The sequence below is a fragment of the Daphnia carinata genome, chromosome 5 (genome assembly GCF_022539665.2).
Source record: "Daphnia carinata strain CSIRO-1 chromosome 5, CSIRO_AGI_Dcar_HiC_V3, whole genome shotgun sequence".
Taxonomy (NCBI): Eukaryota; Metazoa; Arthropoda; class Branchiopoda; order Diplostraca; family Daphniidae; genus Daphnia; species Daphnia carinata.
This window is the reverse complement of record NC_081335.1, coordinates 7,389,962-7,415,703: the sequence shown is the minus strand read 5'-3', so window position 1 is coordinate 7,415,703 and position 25,742 is coordinate 7,389,962. Positions and strand designations below refer to the sequence as shown.

Genomic DNA, 25,742 nt, shown 5'->3' with positions numbered 1-25,742 from the left:
ATGGCCGAGAAGCATTGGAAATCGAAGAAAGGGCGGGGGGAAAAGATATATTTTTTTTTTTTTTGCCGGTATAAAGAGTGGAGTGACTTGAGCCGTTTGGTTCATTTTACAGTCATTTCACAGCGCAAAGCCGAGAAAAGAACGTTCGAAAACCATGTGCCAGATCGTGAGTGGCAATCGGAGTGACGTCGAAGACTTGCCAACGTCACTCCCGGCACGCCGACTCATGCGTAGGCCTCACTTTGTAGGAAGCAATTCCAAGGATATTATGCTCTGTCCGGTGATGGGCAAACTCGCTCTGCCGCCCGACGAGTTCGAGAAGAAGAGGAAAACCGGCCCGTCCGTCCCGCCGCCCATTCCGTTTTTAGCCAAAGAGGAGAAACATTCTTGCTTGATTTGTTCCCACTTTGTCGAAGATGCATCGCCTTCGCCTACCAACACCGAAGTCACCGTCGTATCAGTTTTCAAGTAAGTACCTCGCAAAACTTTAGATCACATTTCATTCCAGATATGTGCGAATTAACGTGATATTTTTTTTCGGGGGCAGGGTACTTCGCCGATCAACTCAGCCGGCTCATTTCCTCGTCATGTCTACAGTCATAGCCTTGGCTATGATTTTTTATCCGGGTAAAACGAGCTTCGTGAAGCTTGATATTCAAACGCCCGTCGACTCTACTTTATGGCCGCTTCTCTATCTCTCGTCTTTCAGCATATTGTTCGGAGCCCAAATGTGGATGACGTTCGTTTCAGGTACTAGTCCCATGATTATTTGTCCATTAGTAAGATATACGTTGTTTTTCCTTTTTATTTTGGGATTAAGTATTTGCTTAGCCCCATCTTCCTACTAATTTAAATTCGTCAATTTAATTGGTATTCAAATGTTCAGCCGAGAAGACAAACTTTAGGCTAAAGTTACGTAACACAGAAAATTGTCGTTTTTTTTAAAATTAACTTTTGGGAACTTAAATCCATTTCTAATTTTGCAAAATGTTGTTTTTTAACTTGTTTATCTATTTACTGGGTACCTGTTGTTAGTTTGATATATATGGCTAAACACGTACTTCAGTACCCTATTCTTTTCCCGCGGTTACGTAACTTAATTTATGACGCGTCTTGTCCCTGCAACTGAACTTTCGCAAGTATTCGCAATCCTACCGGAAAACTTGTTTTTGCTTCCATAGGCCTCGTTCTACTTTTCATTTTGCCTCGTCACACCTTCGCCTGTGTGCAGAGTGCACTTTTTCCAAAGTACATGATTCTCAACGGTGTCACCGCCTTAGCCGTCCTCATCAGCTTCGTACAAACGAAGAAAGTGTGGTCTGCACAAGAGAACTACCAGGTACAAAAAATTATTATTCAAATGCCCTCCCTTATTATTTATCCGCATTGCCAGTCGAATAAAAAAACAAAAACAAATCGATCCAGATGGATATTAACGACATATTGCCATCCATATACAAGCATTTCTTTTCCAGGTTATGGGACTGACGGTGAACTGCTTATGTCCACTTATTGCTCGCATAATTGTGGTCCCAAGTTTACTTGAGCGCATCAAAGCTAAAGTGATTCTGGAAAGAGCTGCTGGACACGGACCGGAAGCCGGACCGAAGCTGACATCAGCCACGGACGCACTGCTGCAGCAGTGCTCCACTTACCGTCGAACGTGTCAACGTTTCCGCCAACTTCACGCCATCGTAGCCATCGTTAACATCGTCACGCTTGCCTGTAACGCCTTCCACTTATACTATCTCGCCTCGAAAATCTCTTTTCATCACTAACTCCGAAAAAAAAAACAACAACAACAAATTGAGCTCTAGCTAACTTGAAATCTACATTTTTTCTCAGCAATTGTTTTTTTTTTTTTTTTTTTTTACTCTCCTGCGCCCATTAATAACTTTGCAACAAAGTAAAAAGATGCCATATAACAAACGACTGGATATTATTTATGCAAATTTTTTATCATATAGGTGTATTGTAGCTTTTTTTTTTTGGGGTTTGTTTGTATTTCGTACGTGACATTAAACACATGCGATAGAAAGAGAAAACAAACTGAACATTTTTTTAAAAACCTAAATAACAAGGAAAATATTTTTCGTGGACGATTAATAAAAAGACTTAGCTTTCTGCTTCATTTTCCGCGTCTTCCTCGTGCGCAGGTGGGTTGTGCAGAACCTCGGGAGCCGCCACACGAGCATACTCGTCATTGTCAATGGATTTACAAAAATGAATTGCATAACTCAGCTTCTCTCGGAGCACAGCTTTACAAGAGTAGCGTGGCATCTTCAGCAGGAAGAAGCACGTGTAGCTTTCCGGTAGGAAATAATCGGCTGGATTATACTTATCAAGAACCTAGAAAAAACAAAAAAAAAAACGTATATAAAAGACGAGACAAACAAAAAGATTGAATAACCAAATTGATGAATTATGAACATTTTTATGAATAATTTGCATATCTGAGATTTGCATATAACCTGAAGAACAAAATCGCGGCCTCTAAAATCAGCTAACGTTCGCGGTAGACGCCTATTGAGTAAGCAGAAATTCAAAAATAATTTTTGATCAAACCAAACCGATCAAAATGAAAACAGTTTCATTACGTTCTGCCCCAGACGAAACGGAGGAAAAGGGATCGCTCTACATGGCTGTACTCTTCCATGACCTCCCAAAACCATCGGACAAGGGCACAATGAGGTTCGATTCCTTTATACGTAGTCACCGATTTGAGAAGAGCCAGCGGGATTTCGGGTGATCCACAGACCATTGCTTCCAATTCTGATCCCGTGAATAAGGAGAGTAGTGGTAACGGTACCACTTGACCTAGCCCTTGGCGGACGGCGCGTACTTGGCCGTCGAATTCGTGCAGCCGAAAATGCAGAGCCAACTTGAGATAGAGATCCCGATTGTCGCGCGTGATACGTCGATGCGCGTGCGGCGAAAGCGCGACGTCGTGGCCGGCGGCTGAACTCGTCGAAAATGGCAAATCCAATTGGCTAAGCGTGAGGTCACCGTCTGCGTCTTTACAGTCGCGGATGTGGCATAACGCCGGCCAATAATGCCGATCAATTTCATTCAGATCAATTAAACTCAGAGGCAAACCAACCTGCAATGCGATTAAAATTAATATTCATTCTCATTTGTTTGTTGTCAATTTTTGTTGATTCAAATATACCAGAGCTTTCCAGGTGGGTTCGGCTAAATTGAGACTCAATGGCGATCCAGTGCGTATGGCGATTCCCATCAGCACTCCCAAGAACTGAAACATTTTCAAGTTTTGCGCTGAATTGGCGCTTGGGTTCAAGATGAAGCAATCCCTGTTGGTTCCTGCTTCTTCCCGGCCATTCGGGGTGAGGATCAGTAGCGGCAGGCTGCCATTTTGTAATTCCTCGCACATCTCGGCTATGCTTTCACTGTAACCGCCTCCGCAATCATCGACGCTTTCTCCTGTAAAAACATTCGGCAAATGGAAATAAATTCTTGAATGTTATGGGGAGAAGAGAGGACTGGGTCGTACCGACAAATTTGACTTTCCACGTTCTGTGAGGCAACATAAGAACATCGTAAGACAATAAAGACAGTTTGTTTGCCATCTGAGCGAAGACGGTGGAATTGGGACCCGCGTTTCCTGATGTTCCAGTAGCTCGGGAACGTCGAAGCGCTATACGATTGAGTTCTACCACTGGACCGTGTTGGCGATCTCTAATCATCGTTGCCTGCACAACCTGGAAATGTACAAAAAATAGCAAAAATTAGCACAGAGTTTGTTTACGTCAACCAGCTTACGTCATCGCATTGCACAACAGTTAGGTGTGTTTGTTAAAAAGCTAAGGCAACAAAGAGGGTAGAGAAGTGCGATGTTGGTTACCTTGCGAAAAGCTGTTTCTTTCGCCGAGGCCATAAGAATTCCTCTAAGTCGGTCATGATTTCCACAAAGGACGCCTTCAGTTTCTTCCATCACACTGCCATCCATTTCCCTGGAGTGCACTGAGACAAGGGGCAACATGGGCAATATTGGGCACACGACTTCGGCAAAGTGATGTAGCAACAGCAGTCTAAGCAAACAATGGAAAAAGAACGATTTAAAATACATAAAAACAAGAGGCACTTCTAAAATATGTGATCCTGATTCTTTTTTTAAAATGAATTCCTTACCGGTTACGAAGAACAGGTATGGGGATATCCTTCAATAAATCATATTGCAAAGGTATGCTGGTTGGAAGTCGGCTACTTCCGGCCACTGGCGTCGTGCATCCTTTGCAAGTACTCCACGCCACCGTGTGCGCAGAACCGCAACTGACACGGTTAATTTTCTTGTTCTACGAACAAAACAAAACAAATAAAAATATAATTTGAGTTCATGTATCCAGTTGTTGGGCATCTATTACTGTGTTTACCTGCAACGCTGCCACAAGACGAGGCTTTTGAATGCCGGTAGTGGTTCCGTCCCCTAGCTGACCTTCATCGTTGTCTCCCCATGTGTAGACCTTTAAGAAAATTACGAGAATCGTCAGGTGACAACACGACATTAAGAATTGCAACACGTGAAGAATAAAACAAGAACAACACGTACCTCGCCTTGGTCGGTGCAGACGACGCAGTGTAACGCCCCTGTATCGGAAAAAAGATCAGCGTCATACTTTAGCGCATAAAGTGGGACAAAAACAAATGAAGGTTTTTTTTTTTGCTTGTTTACCAGTGGAGATGGAAACCACTTTCTTTCCCTGAAGGGCCATCACTTTTTTGGGTCGTCGTACGTGTTCGTCGACACCATGTCCAAGTCGATGATAGTCGCCTTTACCCCAAGTGTAAACTGATCCATTGCTGCTAAGGGCCACTGAAAATTGGCTTCCGCATTCTACTTTAATAACGGACAGACCTTTTGACATTTACCCGAAAAAATCAAAATACAAATTAGACACGGTACGCAACGATGGATAAACAAACATCGCCATACCCGATAGACTTTCAATTTTCGTGGGAATTTTGCAGCCATCCGATCCACCTATTTCGAAACAAAAAATACCCAGTATACAATTACTATCGAAAAAAAAGTAAGTAGGATTTTGCGTTCTTGACCCTAATCACGCGAAAACTGCAAAAATAAAAATAAGAAATATTTGTAACCTCGACCCAGCTTTCCATAATCGCCATCTCCCCATGACCATACAGTTCCACCGTCTTCATCGGTGATGCACAAAGTTTGCGCATCTCCAGATCCGCAAGCCACATCTTTCACGCGATAACCTAGAGTAGTATATTCGCATTAATTGAGTTCCAGGACTCAGAAAAAAAAAAAAAATAAATTCCCCAAATGAATTACCGACTAAGGCTTCGACAAGTTTCGGCTTCAATTGGTCATCTGAATCTCCATGGCCGAGTCGACCATAACGCCCTTTGCCCCACGTATATAATTCGCCCGAAGCGGTGATGGCCGCGCTGTGCGCACCGCCGCAAGCGACGTCAACTACATCTTTGCCACGAAGAGATTCGATGATCCGGGGTCGATCGCAAGGACTACAAAAAAGAAAAAATCCCGCAAATTATTCGATGCAATCGAATAAACAAACAAGACAAAACAAAAAAAAAAAACTTACAGCTTGTTGCCATGGCCCAGCTTGCCATCTTCTCCCTCCCCCCAGCTGTAGACTTCACCTTCGGACGAGAGGGCCAGACAATGTTTTCCTCCCGAATTAACGGCAACTTTCTTCACGAAGACGTGTTGCAACGATTCTAAGAGTGAGGGCATGGTCACACTTTCTGCCCCTCCAATACCCAGACGACCACCGGCTCCATAACCTATTTGAAAAAAACAAAACATTCCCAAGTCATTCGAATTTATTGTTTGAAATTTCATGCAAATTGAATGTACCAGTGGCGTAGACTCTGCCGTCGGACGTGACGGCGAATAGAGTTTGCTCTCCACCAGCTAATTGGATGGGACGAAGGGCTGACAACGCTTCGCAAACCGTTGGTACTTTTACTTTAGCACCCTCCACACCACCGAGCTGTCCACGATGATTGTGACCCCAACCGTAAATCTGTCCACCGCCAACGGCTGTCCAACTGTGAGTCCAATCTTCCGGGTGACTAAAAAAAATCAATAAATATTAATCAAAATGACTCTTGAATTTCGATAAAATCCAAGACATTTAAATGAGACCTGTTCATCCATTGCAACAACTGTTGATCGTGTTCGTGGCTAAATAAAAGCGGGTTTTCGTGATCTGCCGTTATGTTTGTGTCATCACTTTGGATTTCAGAAATTTTCCTTTTCACCTAAAATATTTAAAGATAATTATTAATTGACAATTAAGTTAATCAAAAGATTATTCATCAGTCCTTTCCATCTGTTTTCATTATCGATAGGAAGCTGCCCCTCTCCAAAAAGTCAAAAATCAAAGACAAGTGCAAGAATTTCGCGGTTCTTACATCAGCCGTAAACGATTCCGGTAGCCGCGTCCTTTGCATCAGTCCAGTAGCCGCTCTAGCAGCAGCGCAATATCGTCGGAACCAAGACCAGCGTGATCCGTCATTGGTGCAAATAGGTAAACTAAAACCAACATGATAATCAAAATATTATGATGACGGTTTAAAACGGTGAAAGGGAATTATCTAACCGATCGAAACGAAGGTCACACGCCAGAGCGATCAACACTTGAAAGAATGGACTGTGCAACAGTTGCTGTCCTCCACGAACCGCAGCTTCTTCGTACTCGTACTGTTGCAACAACATTTCAGGCAGGTTTCTCAACAGTTTTCCCAACGTTCCATGATTTATGTCTTCAATTAAAAAAATCATTTCACCATCAAAATTACATCTTTCTAGCATAACCAAAAATAATTTTTTTTTTTTTTTTTTACCTTTTGGTGACATCATTGTCGACGACACTGAAGTTCGAACAGCAGAATTCTCTGATGATTCAGAATTCGCGGACGCGGGTGCGTCACATGTTCCCGGTGTGGAGAGTATTCTACGCAAACGTTGTAGAGCCCACATTCGATCTTTGGGAGCTAATGACAACATTAAAAATATATATTTCTCAAAACCCCATTTTCCAAATATAAATAGATTCAAATGGCATACTTAAAGAGCCGCTTCGTTGGGCACATCCGGCAAGAGCCATGGCCAATCTGGTTGGTAGTCGGCCTTTTCGGGAATCCGATTGGCAGCTGAGGTATTTAATCAAAGGATCTAGCAGACAAGCAACCACCGACACTGAAGGCCGAGCTAATAAAAGCCGCTCGCTTTGCACTTCGCCACTTGCTGCGGCTCCTGCTCACATTTTCATTAGTAAATGATTGAGCAAACTGATGGTAAAACAAGTTCTATTTTACCTGGCGATATAACTGGATAGACGATAAATCTCCAACCCCAGCCATTGACAGAGCCATCACTAGTAAACCGCCATCGTAATTCATTGCCTGTGTTTGGAAATGATGAATGCTTTAGTTAATGCACTACGCGACATGACACGGGACAACGATCCACACATAAACGACTTCTTGCTGATGTAACAAACACAATAAAAGAAAAAAAAACCTTGTACGCGAACTTCCTGGGACCAGTCGGCCCAGTCCCTTCCTGATCGAATGGCTAAAATTCTACCCACTCCATCAGATAAAGTGAGGGGATCGTGACGTTTTTCTGTCGAACACTGTCGATCAAATTCAACTCGCAATGATTCCGCACCAGGCAATACCACGTGGCCTAAAATAATTAATAAAATTCACATTAAAATGAAGCCAACTGGTTGAAAAAAAAAAAGAAGCAATGAATCACCTGTCAACGTGACGTCATCAGTGTAGGGATGTGACGATTCCTGGACAATAGGTTGAGGGAAACCTAAACCTACTCCAAAGCCAGCCGCATTGAAATGATGAATGCCCGTACCTTCTCCGCTCACCTCTTCCAGTTCGGCTACGCAGAATTCGATCAGCAGTTCACGAACAAACGATTCTTTGGCCGCAGCCGCTAAAACAGAAACAACAACAAATAGTATTAAAAAAGATTTCCAAAATATTATTAAAGTTAACCCCACCAAGAAGGGCGTTTGACAGGGTCGTTCGTGCCTCAGACGATGAATGTTTGCAGTTGGAGCTGAATAATTTCAAGAGCTCCCACAACGCTGCCGTTTCCTTGTGTTTGATCAATTTGATCCCATCAAACTGTTCCATTGACCCTTCTCCATCAATTTCATCCGACGTGGGCTGTGCTGGCCCCGTCTGCGATAGCGAGTCGTCGTTTATCATCGCTCTTTGGCTGAAAATCGCTACAACAGCATCGCGACACAGTTGAATTTGCATTGAATACAAGACGCAATGCAAAGCGCGTTGCTGGGCTTCGACGCTGCTCAGTGATAACAAAGCACGGCTTAGCGATGCGCTACTTTCTTTGGCCGGCTGTACGGAATGACGGCCCATTTCAGTCGAACCTTCAGTCAACCCTGTAAACAAATAAAAGTTGACACTGTTATGTTCATTTCAAAGTCAAATGGGTGTTGTACCAGCTGCGGTGGAACCCAACGGGTCTTTAGTAGTGGGAAACGGAACCGGTTCCGGCGGGGCGACACTTGGAGGTTCCGGTGCTGTCCAAGCCACGCTGTGAGATGATCCACACGCCACTCGAGTGATCTTAATGCCATCTATTCCTTGCACTAATGTAGGACGTCGATTTACGGTGACACTCCCATTTCCTTGTTGACCGTGGTCGTTATCCTGAAAAAAACAAAAAAAAAAACAAAAGAAGATAATGAACCAATAGTTTGGGAGGTAATTCGATGGAGTTGAAGACTTACTCCCCACGCAAACACTTGTCCAGCATCTGTGACGGCCAGACAATGTAACGCTCCAACAGACACTCCAATGACCTTCTTCCCTCTAAGGCCTTCGACTAACGTAGGCCATCGAACATGTTGATCCGATCCATGACCTAAGCGGAAATAATCTCCTTTGCCCCAGGTGTAAACCTGTTTTCAACAAGGGTACAATTATTGCACGCGTCAGTTCGAAGAGGAATGCAAATGCTACAAACAAATGCCAAAACTCCCTAAAGTCCCAAGCCAACTCAAATATTAGCCCGTTAGCAATTATGGCTTACGTGTCCGTTGCAGGTCAATGCAACTGAGAATTGGGCCCCACACTCAACATGACAGACTCCTAATCCGGAAAGTTTGTCCACCAGACATGGAGTCGAGCAACCCTCAGATCCACCTTCATTTAATAGCGAAAAACAGTAAATTAAGTTTGCTAACGATACACCGGAATGATTTTTAAAATGCTAATTGAAAATTACCTCGGCCCAATTTGCCAAAGTCACCATCTCCCCATGAATAAACAAGTCCACCTAAATAAAAAAAAAAAAACGAAAGATTTCGATCAGAAATCGTAAAAATTTACTCATCTAACTAACTGAACCAACCTTCGACTAACGCCAAAGTTTGGGCATCTCTACTGCCACACGAAACCTGGAGAACGCGCTGTCCAAGCAATGCGTCCACCTAAATTTCCAATGGAATTTGCTATAAAACAATAGCTCACATTGCAACGTTTTCAAGATATAAACGTATTACGCGTTTGGGAGTGAGCTGCGTGAGGTTATCTCCATGTCCCAAACGACCGTATTCTCCGAGACCCCAAGTGTATAATTCGCCGGATGATGTGACGGCTGCACTGTGGTTACTTCCAGCAGCCACGTCTCGTATCCGCAATCCTTCAAACGTAAACATTAAATAATAATTTGTAAAACGTGTACTTAATAAATGGCATCACACCATTCAACGCTTCAATGCAACGCGGTGTGTCCAATGACGTAACATCCCCGTGGCCGAGTTTGCCATCGTCTCCTTCTCCCCATGAAAATACTCTGCCATCAGCCGTGAGAGCTAACGCATGGCGTCCGCCCGAATGCACGGCAATCTTCCGAACGACGTATTGTGAAAGAGCAGATATCTGGTGAGGAGTATTGACATTTTTCGAATGACCCAATCCTAGGCGTCCGTTGCTGCCCTCTCCGCAAGCGTAGGCCTACGAAGCCGAAGATTCAATTGCAAATTACAGAAGGACGGTCGAATCGTTGTCCAAATATATCGTACCTTTCCACTTTGCGTGACGAGGAACAGTGACTTTGATCCGCCAGCCACGTTTATGGGTTGTAGGGAAACCATCCAATCGACTGCTTGAGGGACTTTGATTTTGGAACCTTTCGGCCCGCCGAGCTGTTCTTTGTCGTTCAAGCCCCATACGTAGACTCGCTTGGCGCTATTCAATGAGCTCAGCGATTGATTCACTGATTGCTGGCTCTTGCTGAACACGGAATCCGCCTGCAATCGAACGATTGCATTAACGAAAAGCGTTGGCCAATCATCGTAATAATGATATTGAACTACCTGTTCGAATTCAAAATCTGGAGGAAGTAGACGAGCTAGGGCTGCGCTATCGTCAAGCGGCAAGGCATTACCGACGTTTCTTCCGACTAACTGGATGCCGTGGACTTTACAATCTATACCACCGTTGCGGCACTGTTTGATGGCCACCTCGATGAACCGATACGGTTGTTGCATTTGCTGAGGTGATATTAGACTGACCCAAGTATCCTATCACAAGCAAACTAAAGTTAATTTCCAATACATTCAGTGTTCCCCGATAATTTACCTGTAGTCCAACCGAAACAGCAGCCACCTCTTTCATCCCACTCAATGAATCGGATGCTGAAACAATTAGGAGCGAGGGTGTATAACTTCCATCGGCTGGATCGACCAGTACTTTCAGTGAATGGACAACGATATCCGCATGCAATTCCATTCGAATCCAATGCTAAAATGAATTGTGACAAATGATTGAAGTATAATCCCGAGGATAGCCCAACTTCACTTGTACCTTGCCCTGCATTCCGCAACTTTGCCAATAGCTGGAAGTGCGGTCAAGTAACCTGTGCGCCCAGTTCTCACGTGATGAGACCCACAGAGATTTGACGCAGCATTCCCAATCGGTGATCAGTCCTTACAATGAAAAATCAAATATTACATGCTTCTTTTCCCATTCCTTATTTAATTAGACTAGTTACCTGCGTTCGATCGCGTATTGCACACGAAATCTTTAATGGTTGGTGCTGGCTGCACTTTACGTCCAGGTCGACCGGCATAAATTGCTGCCCCTTCTAGAATTGAGCAAAAGAAAAAATAATAATTTAAAAACAACAAGAACATTTAAAACCCAATACCAGGATGACCAATTCTATTAAACGGATGACGGTGTCCAGTGCTGGTAGAATTGAAACACTGTTGGCAAAGATTGAATTCCTCACAAACACGGCAGGAGAATCGCGGCCCTCGGATGGGCATCAGGTCGCATCCGTCACACAAGACGAGCGGATGAGTAACCGCAAGAGAAGTCTCGCCGAGATCTAGTCGATTAATATCGAATTTTAATTCCTTCACACAAAATTTTCAAAAATAAATAGACTAAACTAGAACTGGACTAACCTTGCAATGTAGCGGCTACGGTTGCGCTGTCGAAAGATCCCAGTAAAGGAGACGGGGCGTTGGCGGACACGTTCGATTCCGAAGGCTCAACACGCTCCATTTCGGCCAGCAATCCAGTCCACCGATTTTGCTCGGGGAAATTGACTGTGATGTCGCCATTGCTTTCAACTCCTACAACAACAAAAAATGTGTCTTAATTTAGGACAAGTCCGAATGCGAACGGGCGTAATTAATGATCACCTATGACGACGCCAACACTGCGATGCGTCACGGATCCCCACTTGTACTTTGGCGTACCAACTTGCGCTTTAACGCGAACCCTATCGCCAACGCTAATAATTGGCTTTTGTCCATTTTTAATTGTGGTTGGATTTACAAATCCAAGGATTTCAACATGTATGTATCGCACCCAGTAAGTACCTCCCTTTTGCTGCCATTCAACCTAAAAACATGAAATTTAAATTTTAAATCTTTCTTGCATGCAACCGGGGCAATACCTGAAGATTCAAATCATGTAGTCCGTCACGGTCAAGTTGGACTACGTGACCGACGTCGCCTTCGCCAAGATCATCATAGCTGCGACAACAACGCACGTGCATTCCAATGGCTATATGATCGCGAACGTAAGCGGCGTAGTCGTCGCTACTGGCAAAGTCAGATTGGCGCAAATATGTCGATATGGGTTGCTGGCTTGTTGCTGCGGCTGATAAAAATTCATTAATGATTCGATGACAATTTTCAAATTTCAAATTCTTATCATACCCTCAATTGCGGCGGCTTCCCTTCCGTCCGATTCCATAATATCTGAACTTGACAAATCCGGATTTTCCAATAACCAATTGATGACGGCTTCAATGCTGGATTCTCTTTCACTCCCTGCAAATGCAACACACATGTTCTTAAGAACTTTAAATGGATAATTATAATTTTAAAACGAAAGTTTTTACCCAACGTTTTGAAGGCCATTTCGACCGCAGTCCGCGAGAACCCGATTTCCATGAGTTGTAACATGAGTGGAGACGGTGGGCCTCCATTATTTGGTTTCTCATCTTCGGTTAACTTTTGTTCTTCGGATGGTGGATCCTGTCGATGCAAAACGAAAAGAAAGTTCATTTTGAACTGCAACAATTTCATGGCTATGAATAAGTGCTTACTCGTAGGGGAGACCCTTCTCCTAGTACTCCCACTGTCGTAACAGTCGAAGAATCTTCCATGGGATGGGCAGTAATAGTATCTTGCGGAATTTGGCTAAATATGTGATCCAGTAAGATTTCTGATACTATTAAATGGATAAGGCATGCAATGAGGTGTGTTTACCCAGTCTGAGCAAGGTAGGACAAATGTTGTAGCAAATCCTCTGTGGCTGTTTCAAGCTCGTTTCTAGTTAACGTAGCTTTGACTGGACAAGATAGCCGAGCCTTTTGTAATAAATGATGAAGCAACAATCGATCCGTTGTCGAATGTCCGATATTAGAAGAACGCGGTTGCTGGTCTAACTCGGGTAGAGAGTGCGATTTATGAAGTCCAGTTGATTCCAACGTGGAGAAATTCGTCACGGCTGGCAAAGACGATCCCAGAGAATAAGGGCCCGACTAATGGAATAAAAAAAACATCACATTAAACATTAAAGATAAACCCCATCGAAACGCTTTTCTTACCAAACTAGCAGAGGCAAGGCGGGCAGTGACGAGTGTGGGCACAGGAAAGACGGACGAGTTCTGCACAACGGTCGATGTCTGCGACAGTTCGACAGAGAGAGGGCTTATCAACGCCAATTGCAAGCACTTTGGATGTGATAGAACAGCTCGTGAGGCTTTCAATTGCAGGGCTTTAACGAGCTGTTCCCGCAGCAAGTCCTCATCGAAACCCTCGACTTTCCCCATTTCCTCTGTCGCGGCCGTCAACAACTGTATGAAGAATGCAACGATTTCTTGCGTCAGAGGAACCGAGTGCATTTCCATCAAGCTGGGCGTCGCACGGACAGACGATAAGGGCACAAACACAACGTCCCCCGACGTCTGCAGTTGCACGTGGAGCTGTCCGTTGGGCCGAATGCACATGACAACACCTACAAGGAATGAATCAATGATTATTGAAGATCCATCAACATAAACAAAGGCAGAGCGTTACCCTGGCGGCCATCAGGAGTGACAATGTCACCACCGATCCTAGGCTTGCTAGTCACGCCACCAATGAACGCTAAAGAAGCCGCGTAATAATTGCCGAAACCAGTTCGCAGCAGCAAATGAGTTATCATGTGAGTCCACTTTGGAAAAGCGTACAGATGGCGAAGTAAGCCAACAAGAGCATCGGCAACAGTGGCATTGTAACAGCTCGTCAAAGGAACCTTTGGAACCGTAACTTCAGAATCTGCTACAGACAAAAGTCCATTTTGCATGTTAATGTACAGGAAGGTCTAAACAAAAGAGAAAAGCATCACCTTGGGCTGGCCGATTTTCCGCGTGGGCCAGTTCGAGAACGACATCGGGTTTGGAAAGCAAAACATGTTCAGCTAAAATGTCCACCAACTGGCACAAGAATTCTTTCTGTTGTTCAACAGTGCCGGACCAGTCTGGCAGTAGTACACGTAATAAGTCGATGGCTTGAAGTTGGGCCGTCAGTGGAAACGAGGTCTCCTCGCACGCTGGATCACCGCCACCAGCTTTGATCAGTTTTGTAAGCAATTGCAACCACAACGGCGAACAAAATTCTCTGCAGAAATCAAACGACAACGTGAGTTGCAAACAAACAACCTTTTTATGATACGTGAAGCGGCCGATGTGTACCGACCTGTGTAGGATCGTAGACTGGCTGCCTAGCGAAACGGACGCGATGGTGCGGATGAAAGGGAGCTCCGTCCACTGAGTGTCTTGCAATTGTTTGTGCACGTGGCGATTCTCAACGCTCGCCCGCCACGTTCTTACAGTCAATGCCAATGCGTTTTCATTCGAAGACGGACGCGTAGCAATTTGAAGAAAATGCGACAGCAAAAAGGTGTCGCAAAGCGTAAGTAATGTGTGTCGTGGATTTTTGGTATCGCAAAGGCCTTCAAATAAATAGCAGATGCTCATTAAGGATCAATTCAAAAACAATAATTTTCTGTTTCATACTTGTTGTTTGCGGAAAGCATTGGTGAAGGTGTTCATTGGTTTCATGTTGGGGGCTAATCGCATCCAGCGTTTTAGCTGCGGGACATTGAGGAGTCGTGGGATAGGCCAATCGCAAATCATATTTATCTTCCCTGCCCATCCGATACGAGTTGGTGGCTCCGTTGTACCACTGCACTCGCACCCATCCGTCTTCGCCAAGATCCCCAATGACCCGGCCTTCTCCAGGCGGAGTGCCATCCTAAAACGAACATGTTAGCATTAATTTTTAAGCATTTGCGTGACATGTTACGCAATACTTGATCTCCCCATTTCCAGTCGGGTCCTCTAACGACGCGGGCACCAATTTTCATCATGGCAGCAGCTTCGGCGCCACTTAAAGCGAGCGTTGCCAAACAGTCATTACCGGTTGATGTCACTCCTTTGCGACGGCTGACTCCTTCATCCAAAATAACTTGGACGTTGGACATGTCTGGCATCTGGGATGGGAAGGCCAAGTGTTTGCGCAAAGCGAAAACAATGGCCGGTATGCCGAGAGCGACGAGCACATCGGCTTCCTCGCCAGACAACGCGGCTGAGCTGACTATCGATAGCAGGAAGGCGACCATCCTACTCTTCTGATGGTACTCGATGTCCAAGCTTTGGCTCCTACAATCCCACACGATGGCTTGAAGTTGTTTCGCACAGAAACGAAGGAGCATTTTGCGAAGGGCAGATAAGGACATTTGATCCTGGATGGAAACGAAACGAGCAGGTTCCAGGGGTGATATCGGGCCGGCTTCGTTACATCCGAGGAAACCGACGAACAGACCAACTAAGCTGCTGTCGTTCAGCCTGTTGGCGTACAAGAGGCGCAAAAGGGTACGGTAGCCATTCAGACGAAGATTGGCTCGTCTCACCTACAAGAATTTGCACATTTCCATCGAGCGCATGTTTAAAAATGTAATTAAATAAGAGACGCATTTACCTGACAGCCTATTGCTCTGCGTACGGTTTCTACGTCGGTAATTTCCTTGTTGCAAATAAACGTCACAATGTCGTTGGTTAACGAAGGATCTAGTCGATAATCGTCTCCTTTATTGGATTCGGTTGAAAACACTTCGCGGCTCGTGTTTGTCGAAGTAGCCGAATCTTCACAAACCACAATAGAGTGCCAGTAAGATTTGATCAATTGCCGAAACCGCGAAGAATTGCCTGTCGGGGTTCCTGACTCTTGCGATTTCACGACTGGTTTAACTTCATAAAGAAGAAATCTTAACAATAAAACAAAATATATCGATTATTTAAAAACTGTAAAGCCCCAGACAAGAATGAACATCAATACCTGCATTTATCAATTACGGGACTGCAAACTTCCTTGTGTGATTGGTCTATTTTTTGGCGTTCTTGAAAGAGCTGCCACTTTAATCGCTGAACGGCCTTGAACAGCGCCATAATTTCAACGGGCAGCGCGTTCGTTTCGGCCTGTGCTTTGTTAAAAACCAGACTGGCCACACCGTGATGATAGAGCAATACGGCGATCAACAGCCAGCCAACTTCCTCCAGCGGATGATCCTGATCCAAATTGGGTGGACCCACGAGCAACTGATTTTGAACGACTACGGATCGGAATGATCGCAACGGCATATCTTCCATCTCGCAAGATTTCTCTGCCAATTGATACAACCACAATTGCAAGCGTTCGAATTCTGTTTTGGGAGGATCCAGAGTCTCTTGCGGAATCGATGGAGCATCGCCAGGAGTTGATGCAACGGACGGAGGGCAACTACTTCCACAAGTCCGTACGTCCCCTTTCTCTTCGTTGAAAGGATCAGCCGGTAATTCTTCCTAAATATGAAAACACGTGGTTTATTTAGGGTAGTACGTACGAGGATACTTCAACGATTCAAACTTGGGGCAAAGCTGTACCTGCAAGCCTCCTTTTAAAAAGGCCGCGTTTAACCATTCAGAAGAGTTATCCATGGACGATTGCAACGAAAGCGAACGGATTAATTTACGGCAATTAGCGCCGATCAAGATACTCAAATGGAAGGCCAAGTCTCTGAAACTAAGCACAGAATTTTTGTTGATATTGAAGACAGGCTTTGGCGATTTAATTTTTGAATTAACCTTTCAATAGCGGCAGCGCTAGCCAATGGGACGGAAGCGTGGCAACTGTCTTTCTCCTTGTCTTCGTCTTGTTCTTCTTCTTCAAGCGTTCCGACGCAAAAGCTTTGCAGCAAGGTCTGGGCCGATGTTGAATGGCACGCACTCGCGAACGCGTCAGTCGCATCAGAACCAGCCCATCGAATGAGAAGGTCCGCACCGCAAGGAGCTATTGTTCTATGAAGACACAGAACAGAACCATAATACTTGTCAATAACGCAATAAGCGAAACAACTTATAAACATTTACTATTCAAATTTGTAAATACGACAATGTGCAATACGTACTTAAAATCTTGAATATCATAGATTTTGCCGTTGATGATGAGCCACAGTCCCCCATCTTTATTATGGTTTTCGAACTCTGCCCGACGAATCACTGGCAGCGTTTGAAGCTGTTTTGGAACTGCGGGACGATGTCGAGGAGTGTCACTCGACTGAGAAGGTTCTCTGGCAGTTGTCGGCCAAGCTGGGACAAAGAAAATACCAAAGTTGTAATCCTGGTCAATTTATAGGCGGATACAAACAATCGAGGAAGACATTTTGCTTACCAAAGATGCCCGGCCATGACATGATTTCTTTTTCTACAAATTGTTCGGGTAGCTGTCCGGCCACTTTATTCAAGAGAACAAGTATCGAACTGAGTTTGTCCAGAGGCAAATACAAGTGATGTTCGGGACGCTGTTGTTCTAAAAGGATGAGACCGATAACGAATTCTGCCAACAGGATACCTGGACGATACAAAACGAAATGTATCCCAAACATCCAAATGTAATTCAACAGAAAAATTATGTCTTTACTTACCTACAACACTACTTCGAAGAACAGTAACCAAGCTACCCACAATGCTGGGCCGTTGACCCAGCAAAACTGAGCAAGCCTCGAGATTTTCAGTCGCGTATTCACACAGCCAAGCCACATACTTAAACAATAGACCACTGGCTGCATGATTGAAGGACTCCTCAGAATAGAGCCGAATCATCAGCAACCTTTGAAATTGCAGCAACAACTGAAGACTGGGATCGTTGGCAACAGGTGATGGCTCTTCGATGCAACACCCTATATTCCTCAACGTGACAAGCGATTGTTGGCTAAAATTCTTTAAGAGCTGGCGGACGAGCTGCGGTAGCGGAACACTGGTGGATGTCAACGTATGAGAACCACCTTCAGGAGAGCGCAGTTTGGCTTGGTTAGCAGCATCGTCCATTGCTCGTTGAGTTAATGGATTACTGCCGACCTGTGTTTGAACTCTCCATACCGCATCATTGCCAAGCCGTCCGTTCATCTCGAGATCATTGGCTTCAACTGAATGATAAAATAAAATGAATTTCAACCTTTAAAATATTTCACGCATGTGAAATTTGCACCGTTTACCTTGCAGCGATGCCTCAAAGGCTGCTTCCAATCCACCATCGGCCATCATTGAAGTCACCAGTAAATCCGCCATGAAGCGTCCACCGCCTACATAGAGCCAAACAAAGTATGAAATAATCAAAGGGTAAAAACGGAATACACAAACTGATATACATACAACTGTCGTATTCATCATTTCGTTGTAGAAGCGTAGCTAATGCTAAGGCTCTTTCAGACGCAGTAGGCAGAAGAAAACTCCAGGCTAGTTGAAGTACGCCTTGAGCAGTCACCTGTAAGGCTCCGAGATTTGGATTGCCACCTGCCAAAGCAATGACGTGATTTTTCAGGCGCTGCAGTACCGCCAACGAGCAACCGTGATGTCCACCATCGGCTTGCTCTCCATGACTCAAAAGCCATTGAAACTAATAAAATTAAAGGCACTCATTAGCAACGCGCGGTGGCATAAGCGCTAATGTGCATATATTAATGCGAGTGTTAATACTTGAAGCTTGAGTATGTTCAGTGAAGCCACGGCAATGCACTCTACATCCTGTGGGGGTGGCCAATCGGATAGCGGATCCAAATTGACACAGACACGGTCCAATAAGAGCTCCAACATCTCAAAAGTTTCGTTGGTAGGCTCTAAAATATAGGGAAGATACTCCATTGAAACGGGTTTTCTGCAAGTGCTACCCCAGGCAAAAATCTGTAAAGGAAAAACATTTAATTTTTTTCGATTTTGGTAGGCTACTTTTTCTAACTCACTAACCTCGGTGCCATCTGTGGAAATCCCTTGAAAAGACGAGTTTAGTTCGGCAATTGGAGTCACGTGGATTGGCCAACGATTTTGAAAGGCGGAATTCCACGACTGGCTCATATGTGACGCCGGCGAATTAGGGAATTTTCCGGATGGAAACCAACCAAAGACCTGACCATTTTCAGTACGGATGAGTAGAAGCTTGTAGGCCGTCTCGACCTGTGCAATTCTTCGTCCTATGAAATAACATAGCATAAATATCTTTATTTCCTTGCAACCAAAGAACAAATCAAAACCAAAAGAAATGTCAGATATATATTTTTAAATAATCCATTTCTCACCCTCAAGGCCTTTAATTGACATGGCTCCCATATGATGCATCCAGCGTTGCTGATTGAACGGAGCTGGGCAGACGTACAGTACACCTTTGTCTGTTAATCCCACTATGCAACAGTTACAGTTGAACGGGTTGCACTGGTCCAATGGAAGTAGCCAGACCCTTTGTATGTTATATTGCAACAAAGCTTCGACGGGGCTTTGTTGCGTAGCGGCAGCACGACTAATGTGGCTATTTTGGCTCCCAAATGCTTCACTGAGATGAAAACAGTGAACACTTCCCGCCTCGGTGACAACAACGGCATGATCGGAGCAGCAGTGTACGTCCACAATCCTTTGTGAACATATATTCCCAAATAACATGGCTTGCTGCATTTGACCGCCTGGCTGGGCCCCCCAAATGTAAATATCCCCGTCCTCAGACAGGGCAACGCTAGTTATAAAGAAAAATGAGATTATGAAGAAAAACAGAGAAAAAAAATTTCACGTTACCCATATTCATGTGCACAACTAATTCGAACAATATCTTGCTCTGGGATGATCATCATTGGAATGTCTTCGCTGTCTGCCATCCAAGACCATGTGTAGACCTGCCCAGCATGCGTTAGGATAACACAGACAAAAGCGCCGGCCATAAAACTAATTTCCGCAACCGAAAAAGCGGAAAAACTTTTGAGAATTCGGATAGTCTAAATGAACAAAAAAAATAAATAAAAAAAAATAAGTACGTGTGATAAACTGCGGAATTTCACGTAACGCTAACTGACCGGTTCTGGATCGGTGTAGCCGATAATGTACACTTTGCCATCGCTGGATAGAATTAATAGGCCAAGGGCAGTGCAGATCATTTGTTCGATTGTGATTGAAAGTTTGTGGACCTCGGCGTAACGATCTGTCGTCGTCAAGGCATTTAAATCCAATCGAATTAAAGTGTTTTCAATGACTGTTCGATCCTGAACACGAAAAAGTAAATTGTCATGAAACGTAAAATAAATTCGGTGAAACTGCAAATAAAACCGATAGTGGTGGATGAATAAATGGAGCTGCTAATTGATCCAAGTGAGCCAAAATAAGCACAGCTGCTTGATAAAGGTCAACGTCGACATCTTTGTCACCGTCTTCGGATTCAGGCGACAAGCTTGCCTGTCTTAAAAGACAAGCCGATGGACTAGTAGCATATTCTTCATCACTGTATTTTTCGGAACCCCCCGTCTGCTCTTGCTGTACTGCGCTCCAACGGCGGAGCGTCAGAATTAAGGGAGCAATCGCAAGACCTCGATTATTTGAACGGTTGTCCTTCAGAAAAGAAAAGGAAATCCTTTAGTAGAAGGATCTTTTCTACTTAACGCTACTGGTAAATTACCTGACCACTTTCCTCCACGTCCCATAATTCGAGCAGAAGGTGTATAGCATGTAAAACACAGAGGAGGCTTCCACGTTGTATGCTGACTTCTAAAAGAAGTTGTAGCGCCACATGTCGATCCCGTAGAGGAATGGAACACGAACTTTCTCTAAATAAGACGAGGAGTTTTCATAATTTTACTTGGTAGGAAAATTTTAAAAATTAAAATCCGTACTCGAAAATTATGGAACGCAGAAATGAGACAGATTTGTTGAGTAATCTGAACCAGAGGTCATATGTGCTATTATCCTTTTGATGTAGAAGACGAAAGATAGACGCGGGAGGTAAACCGCGAAGTGATTCTAGTGCATGAATCAGCAACTCAAAACAGGCATCTCCGTCTTCGCCTATTGCAAAACAATGTGTTAAACGTTTTGGCGGCTATACTAGAATCTGATGTATACCTGATTGCCATGCGCGACGGAAAAATGCAAATAGAAAATTAAGTGCAGCATTAGATCCTACTTCAGTTAAGGTGGTGACAATTGTGTGAGGTGATGACACAGGATTTTTACTCTTCTCTGATGAAATGCTGCCTACTTCTTCATACACCCTTGCATTTACATTCAATCGCTATTAATACAAGTGAAAAGAAAACAAGACTAAATGGAAAAACTACTACCATTTTCTCTGAACATTAGATTTATCCAGTTCGTTTTTATTCAGATTTCCAATCCCCCGAGTTCTTGCATCCTCTGAGTGGCGAACTTTCCTCACCTCTTCTATGTGTCGACGGAAAAGGGTGAGCTGTTTCGTTAAATTTTGAAGATTCAAACTGCTCTGTGAAGATTTGATGCAGAGATCCTCTAACTGAATCTCGAGATTCTTTCTACATTCTATTACATCGCCCAAACCTAGAAGTAAAAGGTGAGTAATCTTCAACCGGCAAATAATAATGTAATAAATGTAAGTCAAACCAACCAACATCCTTGTTCCATGTCCATGCATTGAGAAATTTTATAACTGGTTTCTCAATATATGAAGATCCAATTGAGTTTTGGGACACGCTTTGACATTTTAACTCACATTCCCCATCACAGCATGCACAAGGGAAATTTCCACTTGGACTTCTTATTGTTTTGTTATTGGTAGCTTCAACCAACAGATTAATCTGATCAGATGTTAGTATCCCATTTTTCACTAGTTTGTTCCATGTTTCATTTAAAGACTGCCGTTCAAGTAGTAACTGGAGATCAAACTTTATGCCAAGATCATGGCTGCTTTGAAGTGTACTGTTTAAGTGTTTTTTAGTGCTGAAACGATTGCCAAACGATCCTTTTGAAAAGGCATTTCGCTGGGATGACAAAGGACAAGACGGCATGCTCGTTTTGACACCTTTCTTTCTAAAGAAAAAAAAAAATGTCAATACTAACGATAACCCTAATTTAATCACTACACCAAATTTACCAACGATCATAGAGCAATATGACATTAGGCTGGGAACTGATTTGAAATATTCCGTTACTTATAGCTATCCATACGTCTATTGTCTAAACATAAAGTGATTTTTTCATAGTTTGAACACAAAAAATTCTGTATTTTTTAAAGAGATGTGATGCGATTAGGTACGTCTGCTAGTCTCCGGCAGCGCCTGGTTGTCAACACAAACTCCATCCGAAAACGGACCCTAGTCCTGGTGCAATCTATTGCACCGCAGCCTTTCTTGCCTTAACAAATATTTAAATTTTTAAATGTCTAAACAACGACGGTTTAGATTTCTAAATCGATCCTACTTCTGTTTTATCATTTATTTTACTTTTTTTCCTTTACAAATTTGTTGCTCATGAAACTGAAAAGAAGAAAAAAGTTTCTTTTTACCTTCTGCTCAACCAAACCGCATCTAAGAAAGAAGTACCTCATCGTATGGTATCCGTAGCATTTTTCCTATAGTGTTATACTGAATATCCGCGATTATACTGCTTCTCGGTAAATAGAAGAAATGCAGTTTTACTTCACTTAACGTGCATATCATCATTTAGAATACTATCTGCAATGTAGTTACTAATGTTTAAATAATTAATTAATTAATTATTAATGTTTTTTTATTAATGTTTATCGTGTACTTGATACAAAGACGATGAAGATGAAGAGCAAGAAGCTGGTGGCATCAGTTATCGTATAATAACAGAAATATACAACTAAACAATCTGAAAAATACGTGTATTTTCGAAAACAGATTGAAAATTAAAACAAAAAGTGCATTAAACGATTTCTTACGAAATTCATTTTTTGACATTAAAAATGAAAAAAAAATGTTTCGTCACGCTTTATCGTGCGCTACCGTTTATCTTATTCACCCTATTTGTGGATTAAACGCCTGCTATTTTATTTAATTTCAATAGCCTTGCATTCGTTTCAATTCATCGTTCAATTTCATAGAAGAGGGAAAACGCTTGATACTAGTTCAACACAAACATAAAGATGCATATCTTAAGAATTCTGTCATTACTATATTTTTTTTTTAAAGGAAGAAAGGAGGGTAGCTGTTCTTTCAGCATTCGCTTCACTGGCGCTATTTTGTCACCGCCAGCTGGAAAAGTTTGTAGATCGCCATGTTTGCAAAACTTCAGATTGGACTGTTACACCTGTACTAGCCTACTAACTTGTTGCAACCGTGGTAGATTTGGTTGGGACGATTTCTTTGAAAACTAGTCGAGTTAAGAATGTACATAAAACGGATATTTTTTTTTTTTTGAGGAAAAATGTTGAAAAATGTAATCCAGCAAGGGTACTAGGGAATGGAAAACCCGTGTTAACGAATACCCAACTAGAAGTCTGATGCACGAGCAAATGTAAAACGCAAGGGCACTCTTACACCTGGTGCTGGACGCACACGAGCTGGGACTATTGTGAACCAAGTTCGACTAGGATTCGGCAGCCTATAACCAGATGGGGAGAATATTGCATAGGTAACTTTAAACGTAGACTGTTATACGTTTATGAAGAATGTATAAAACGTGTTTAATGGAATAAAAAAATTTACAAAAAGCGATTTTTCATTTCAGGACCTTGCACTAAAGATGGGTCGGACTATTACTGGTGCAGGCGTGGATCGGCTTACGACTAGCTTGATAATTGGGACTATTGCTCACCGGAAGTGGGACTAACGCGATTCGCGTTCAAATGCAAGCCGGGACATCCGTGCGTCAAGCATGTCGGAAAAGAATACTACTGGTGTTACGTCGAATCCAATCATTTCAAATGGGATTGGGATTATTGTAGCCCGCCTTACGATCTGCATGAATTGATGGACGACTATAGCTTGAATTATGTGGGCAATTTCAACGTGCCGGACGAACAAGACTTGCATCGGAGTTGTCAAGTTAGGAGCAAACGCTCTCCGGGAGATTGGCCGAGCTATCCTTTCCTTTACCGAATTTTAGCAGGTGGGAGGATTTTACCTCAGGAACGGGACATCAACGAAGGAACTGGTCTTGACGGGATAGAAAGTAGATCGCTGCGCAACAGTCGAGAAAGACCAACTATTAACCAACGACTTCAGATTCCCATACATGTGGCGCGAAACCCAAATGACACTCCGTGGATATCAACATCGGCTAATTTTGAACTACAAGATTGCACAATTCAAAGGAACGTTGAAAATTGGAACACGCGGCAATAAACAAAAATTCTACCACTTAAAGTAAGTAAGAGATTTCGTTTAAAAAATTTGTGCTAACGGGAATTAGGGTTCTACATTTTTAGAAAAAATTGGAGGTTTTAGACTCTAAAAGTTTTCGAGCTATCCCAGAAAGTTTGTTTTTAATATAGAAACAAAAATTCTACCACTTAAAGTTTTTCGTTTAGATATCAACATCTGGTTACCATTGAATGATTCGTCGTTCATTAAGATAAAAAATAATTAATTTTTTCCTATAAATTTTATCCCCCATAAACATTAAAACTCCGTAAGGCCGTTACAAGATTGCACAATATAGTCTGGCAAACGCAGCGTATTAGGAACGTTGAATGTTGTTATTTTGTGTTTTATTTCGTCTGCTGGGTGGCTGACATATATCGTCTGCCACAATATTTGTGTTTTTATTTACAACGTTGATGAAAAAAATTAAATTTTAAAAATTAAATTACCGACATTAACAACAGGATTACTAACGGAGTTCTGATAATTCAGAGAATAATCAAATAATATTTAGTTACTATAGAGATTAAAATTCTTTATATTACTGTAAAAAAATCATCAAAATATGTATCCCATCATTTTATTTTCTCTATCTGGTTACCATAGATGTCCGTTACCTTTTTTAAACATGCTGGAAGTCAGGGCTACAAATCTATATATTTTTTAATCTAGCATCTCAATCAACGTACTGTTGTGAATTTGGATGACTATCGCATCATCGGAATGTACTACTATCATCTAATATGCAGGCACTTAATTATGCGCGTAGATGGAACGAAGTGTTAATCTATTGGGCAGTACCTTCCCAGGCAATCGTTAACAGCAGAAGATACTATTTCAATCGATACACAAATCGAGTGGAGGTTATAGAAATTTTTAATCCCAATTACTGCAGAGAAGGTTGCAACGAACAAAGACCAAAGGATGAAGATTTTTCCGATGAGGATCGCTCCTATGGCGGAGGTTACCCTAATCATGTATAGGTTAGATAATTCCGAATTGGCAAGGTTTACTCAATTAGTACCATTATGTAACTAACAATGAGATGCAATCGAGTTACTGCGCTATTTAGAAAGAGACTTAGTCGGAGAAAGTGTTCCCTAAAACTGTGAACCCTATGTTGCTTACAAAAAATTATATTTTGGTGGAACGAAAAGATGCGTTTTTTCGTTAAATAAATCAGATACGAAACTAAATGACATTTTTTCTTGTCCTTTGTGAGTTAAGCGAAATAAGCCTTAATACGTTCCCCAACCAAATCCCCCCCCCCAAACCCAACCAAAAACAATTGAAGCAACAATTTTTTTTGGTATTAAGCAGTGCATTTTCAAATTAAAACCAAAACATGATACATTCAAACCGCATTCATACTCACACACACACACACATGCACAACTCGCAATAATTTTGACTAGGATATTTACATCAAAGGAATACACATTAACACACACAGTCACTCTTACAGACATACAACAGAATTTAGTGAATGCACGCTATTAATAATTTAGGCCAATTAAAGGACAATT

General features: G+C 42.8%; 2 protein-coding genes across 2 annotated transcripts; one reads left to right on the top strand and one right to left on the bottom strand.

Annotated features, from left to right (window-relative positions):
* The first annotated feature begins 99 nt into the window (after positions 1-99).
* LOC130702882 (transmembrane protein 205-like) lies at positions 100-2,131 on the top strand. Its single transcript, XM_057524497.2, has 4 exons — positions 100-468; positions 548-750; positions 1,182-1,339; positions 1,476-2,131. Exons 1-4 carry the CDS (start codon positions 155-157, stop codon positions 1,776-1,778), a joined length of 978 nt encoding a protein of 325 aa, XP_057380480.1. The 5' UTR covers positions 100-154; the 3' UTR covers positions 1,779-2,131.
* Positions 1,973-22,121, bottom strand: LOC130702880 (E3 ubiquitin-protein ligase HERC2-like). The gene is made up of 70 exons (XM_057524492.2): positions 21,984-22,121; positions 21,498-21,919; positions 21,199-21,430; positions 20,981-21,129; positions 20,752-20,923; positions 20,538-20,685; positions 20,192-20,470; positions 19,942-20,127; positions 19,667-19,863; positions 19,180-19,607; positions 18,851-19,074; positions 18,584-18,787; positions 18,260-18,503; positions 18,103-18,189; positions 17,533-18,033; positions 17,280-17,459; positions 17,017-17,197; positions 16,694-16,906; positions 16,493-16,631; positions 15,909-16,411; positions 15,552-15,837; positions 14,884-15,483; positions 14,588-14,825; positions 14,268-14,523; positions 13,918-14,189; positions 13,608-13,850; positions 13,136-13,545; positions 12,795-13,069; positions 12,632-12,725; positions 12,425-12,560; positions 12,240-12,353; positions 11,975-12,180; positions 11,718-11,919; positions 11,478-11,648; positions 11,216-11,398; positions 11,060-11,152; positions 10,873-10,994; positions 10,648-10,809; positions 10,089-10,589; positions 9,768-10,020; positions 9,567-9,706; positions 9,416-9,494; positions 9,290-9,340; positions 9,095-9,207; positions 8,793-8,963; positions 8,502-8,712; positions 8,037-8,441; positions 7,778-7,969; positions 7,538-7,705; positions 7,333-7,419; positions 7,082-7,270; positions 6,859-7,008; positions 6,615-6,777; positions 6,427-6,547; positions 6,158-6,273; positions 5,867-6,084; positions 5,592-5,793; positions 5,318-5,511; positions 5,122-5,241; positions 4,952-4,999; positions 4,691-4,873; positions 4,568-4,605; positions 4,392-4,481; positions 4,150-4,313; positions 3,863-4,049; positions 3,512-3,719; positions 3,170-3,441; positions 2,598-3,100; positions 2,472-2,523; positions 1,973-2,349 (listed from the first exon to the last, which is right to left on the bottom strand). The coding sequence occupies exons 2-70, from the start codon at positions 21,895-21,897 to the stop codon at positions 2,116-2,118; spliced, it is 14,553 nt and encodes a 4,850-aa protein (XP_057380475.1). The 5' UTR covers positions 21,898-21,919; positions 21,984-22,121; the 3' UTR covers positions 1,973-2,115.
* Positions 22,122-25,742: the final 3,621 nt, after the last annotated feature.

What these genes read in the sequence shown, in the direction of transcription:
- LOC130702880 (XM_057524492.2), bottom strand. Translation starts at nt 21,897, where the DNA reads ATGCCGTCTTGTCCTTTGTCATCCCAGCGAAATGCCTTTTCAAAAGGA. An exon ending in GTTGCGGAATGCAGGGCAAG is followed by an intron (nt 10,810 to 10,872) that starts GTACAAGTGAAG and finishes AATTCATTTTAG; the next exon opens with CATTGGATTCGAATGGAATT. An exon ending in CCTGTCAAACGCCCTTCTTG is followed by an intron (nt 7,970 to 8,036) that starts GTGGGGTTAACT and finishes TTTCTGTTTTAG; the next exon opens with CGGCTGCGGCCAAAGAATCG.
- LOC130702882 (XM_057524497.2), top strand. Translation starts at nt 155, where the DNA reads ATGTGCCAGATCGTGAGTGGCAATCGGAGTGACGTCGAAGACTTGCCA. An exon ending in ACCGTCGTATCAGTTTTCAA is followed by an intron (nt 469 to 547) that starts GTAAGTACCTCG and finishes TTTCGGGGGCAG; the next exon opens with GGTACTTCGCCGATCAACTC. An exon ending in CTGCACAAGAGAACTACCAG is followed by an intron (nt 1,340 to 1,475) that starts GTACAAAAAATT and finishes TTTCTTTTCCAG; the next exon opens with GTTATGGGACTGACGGTGAA.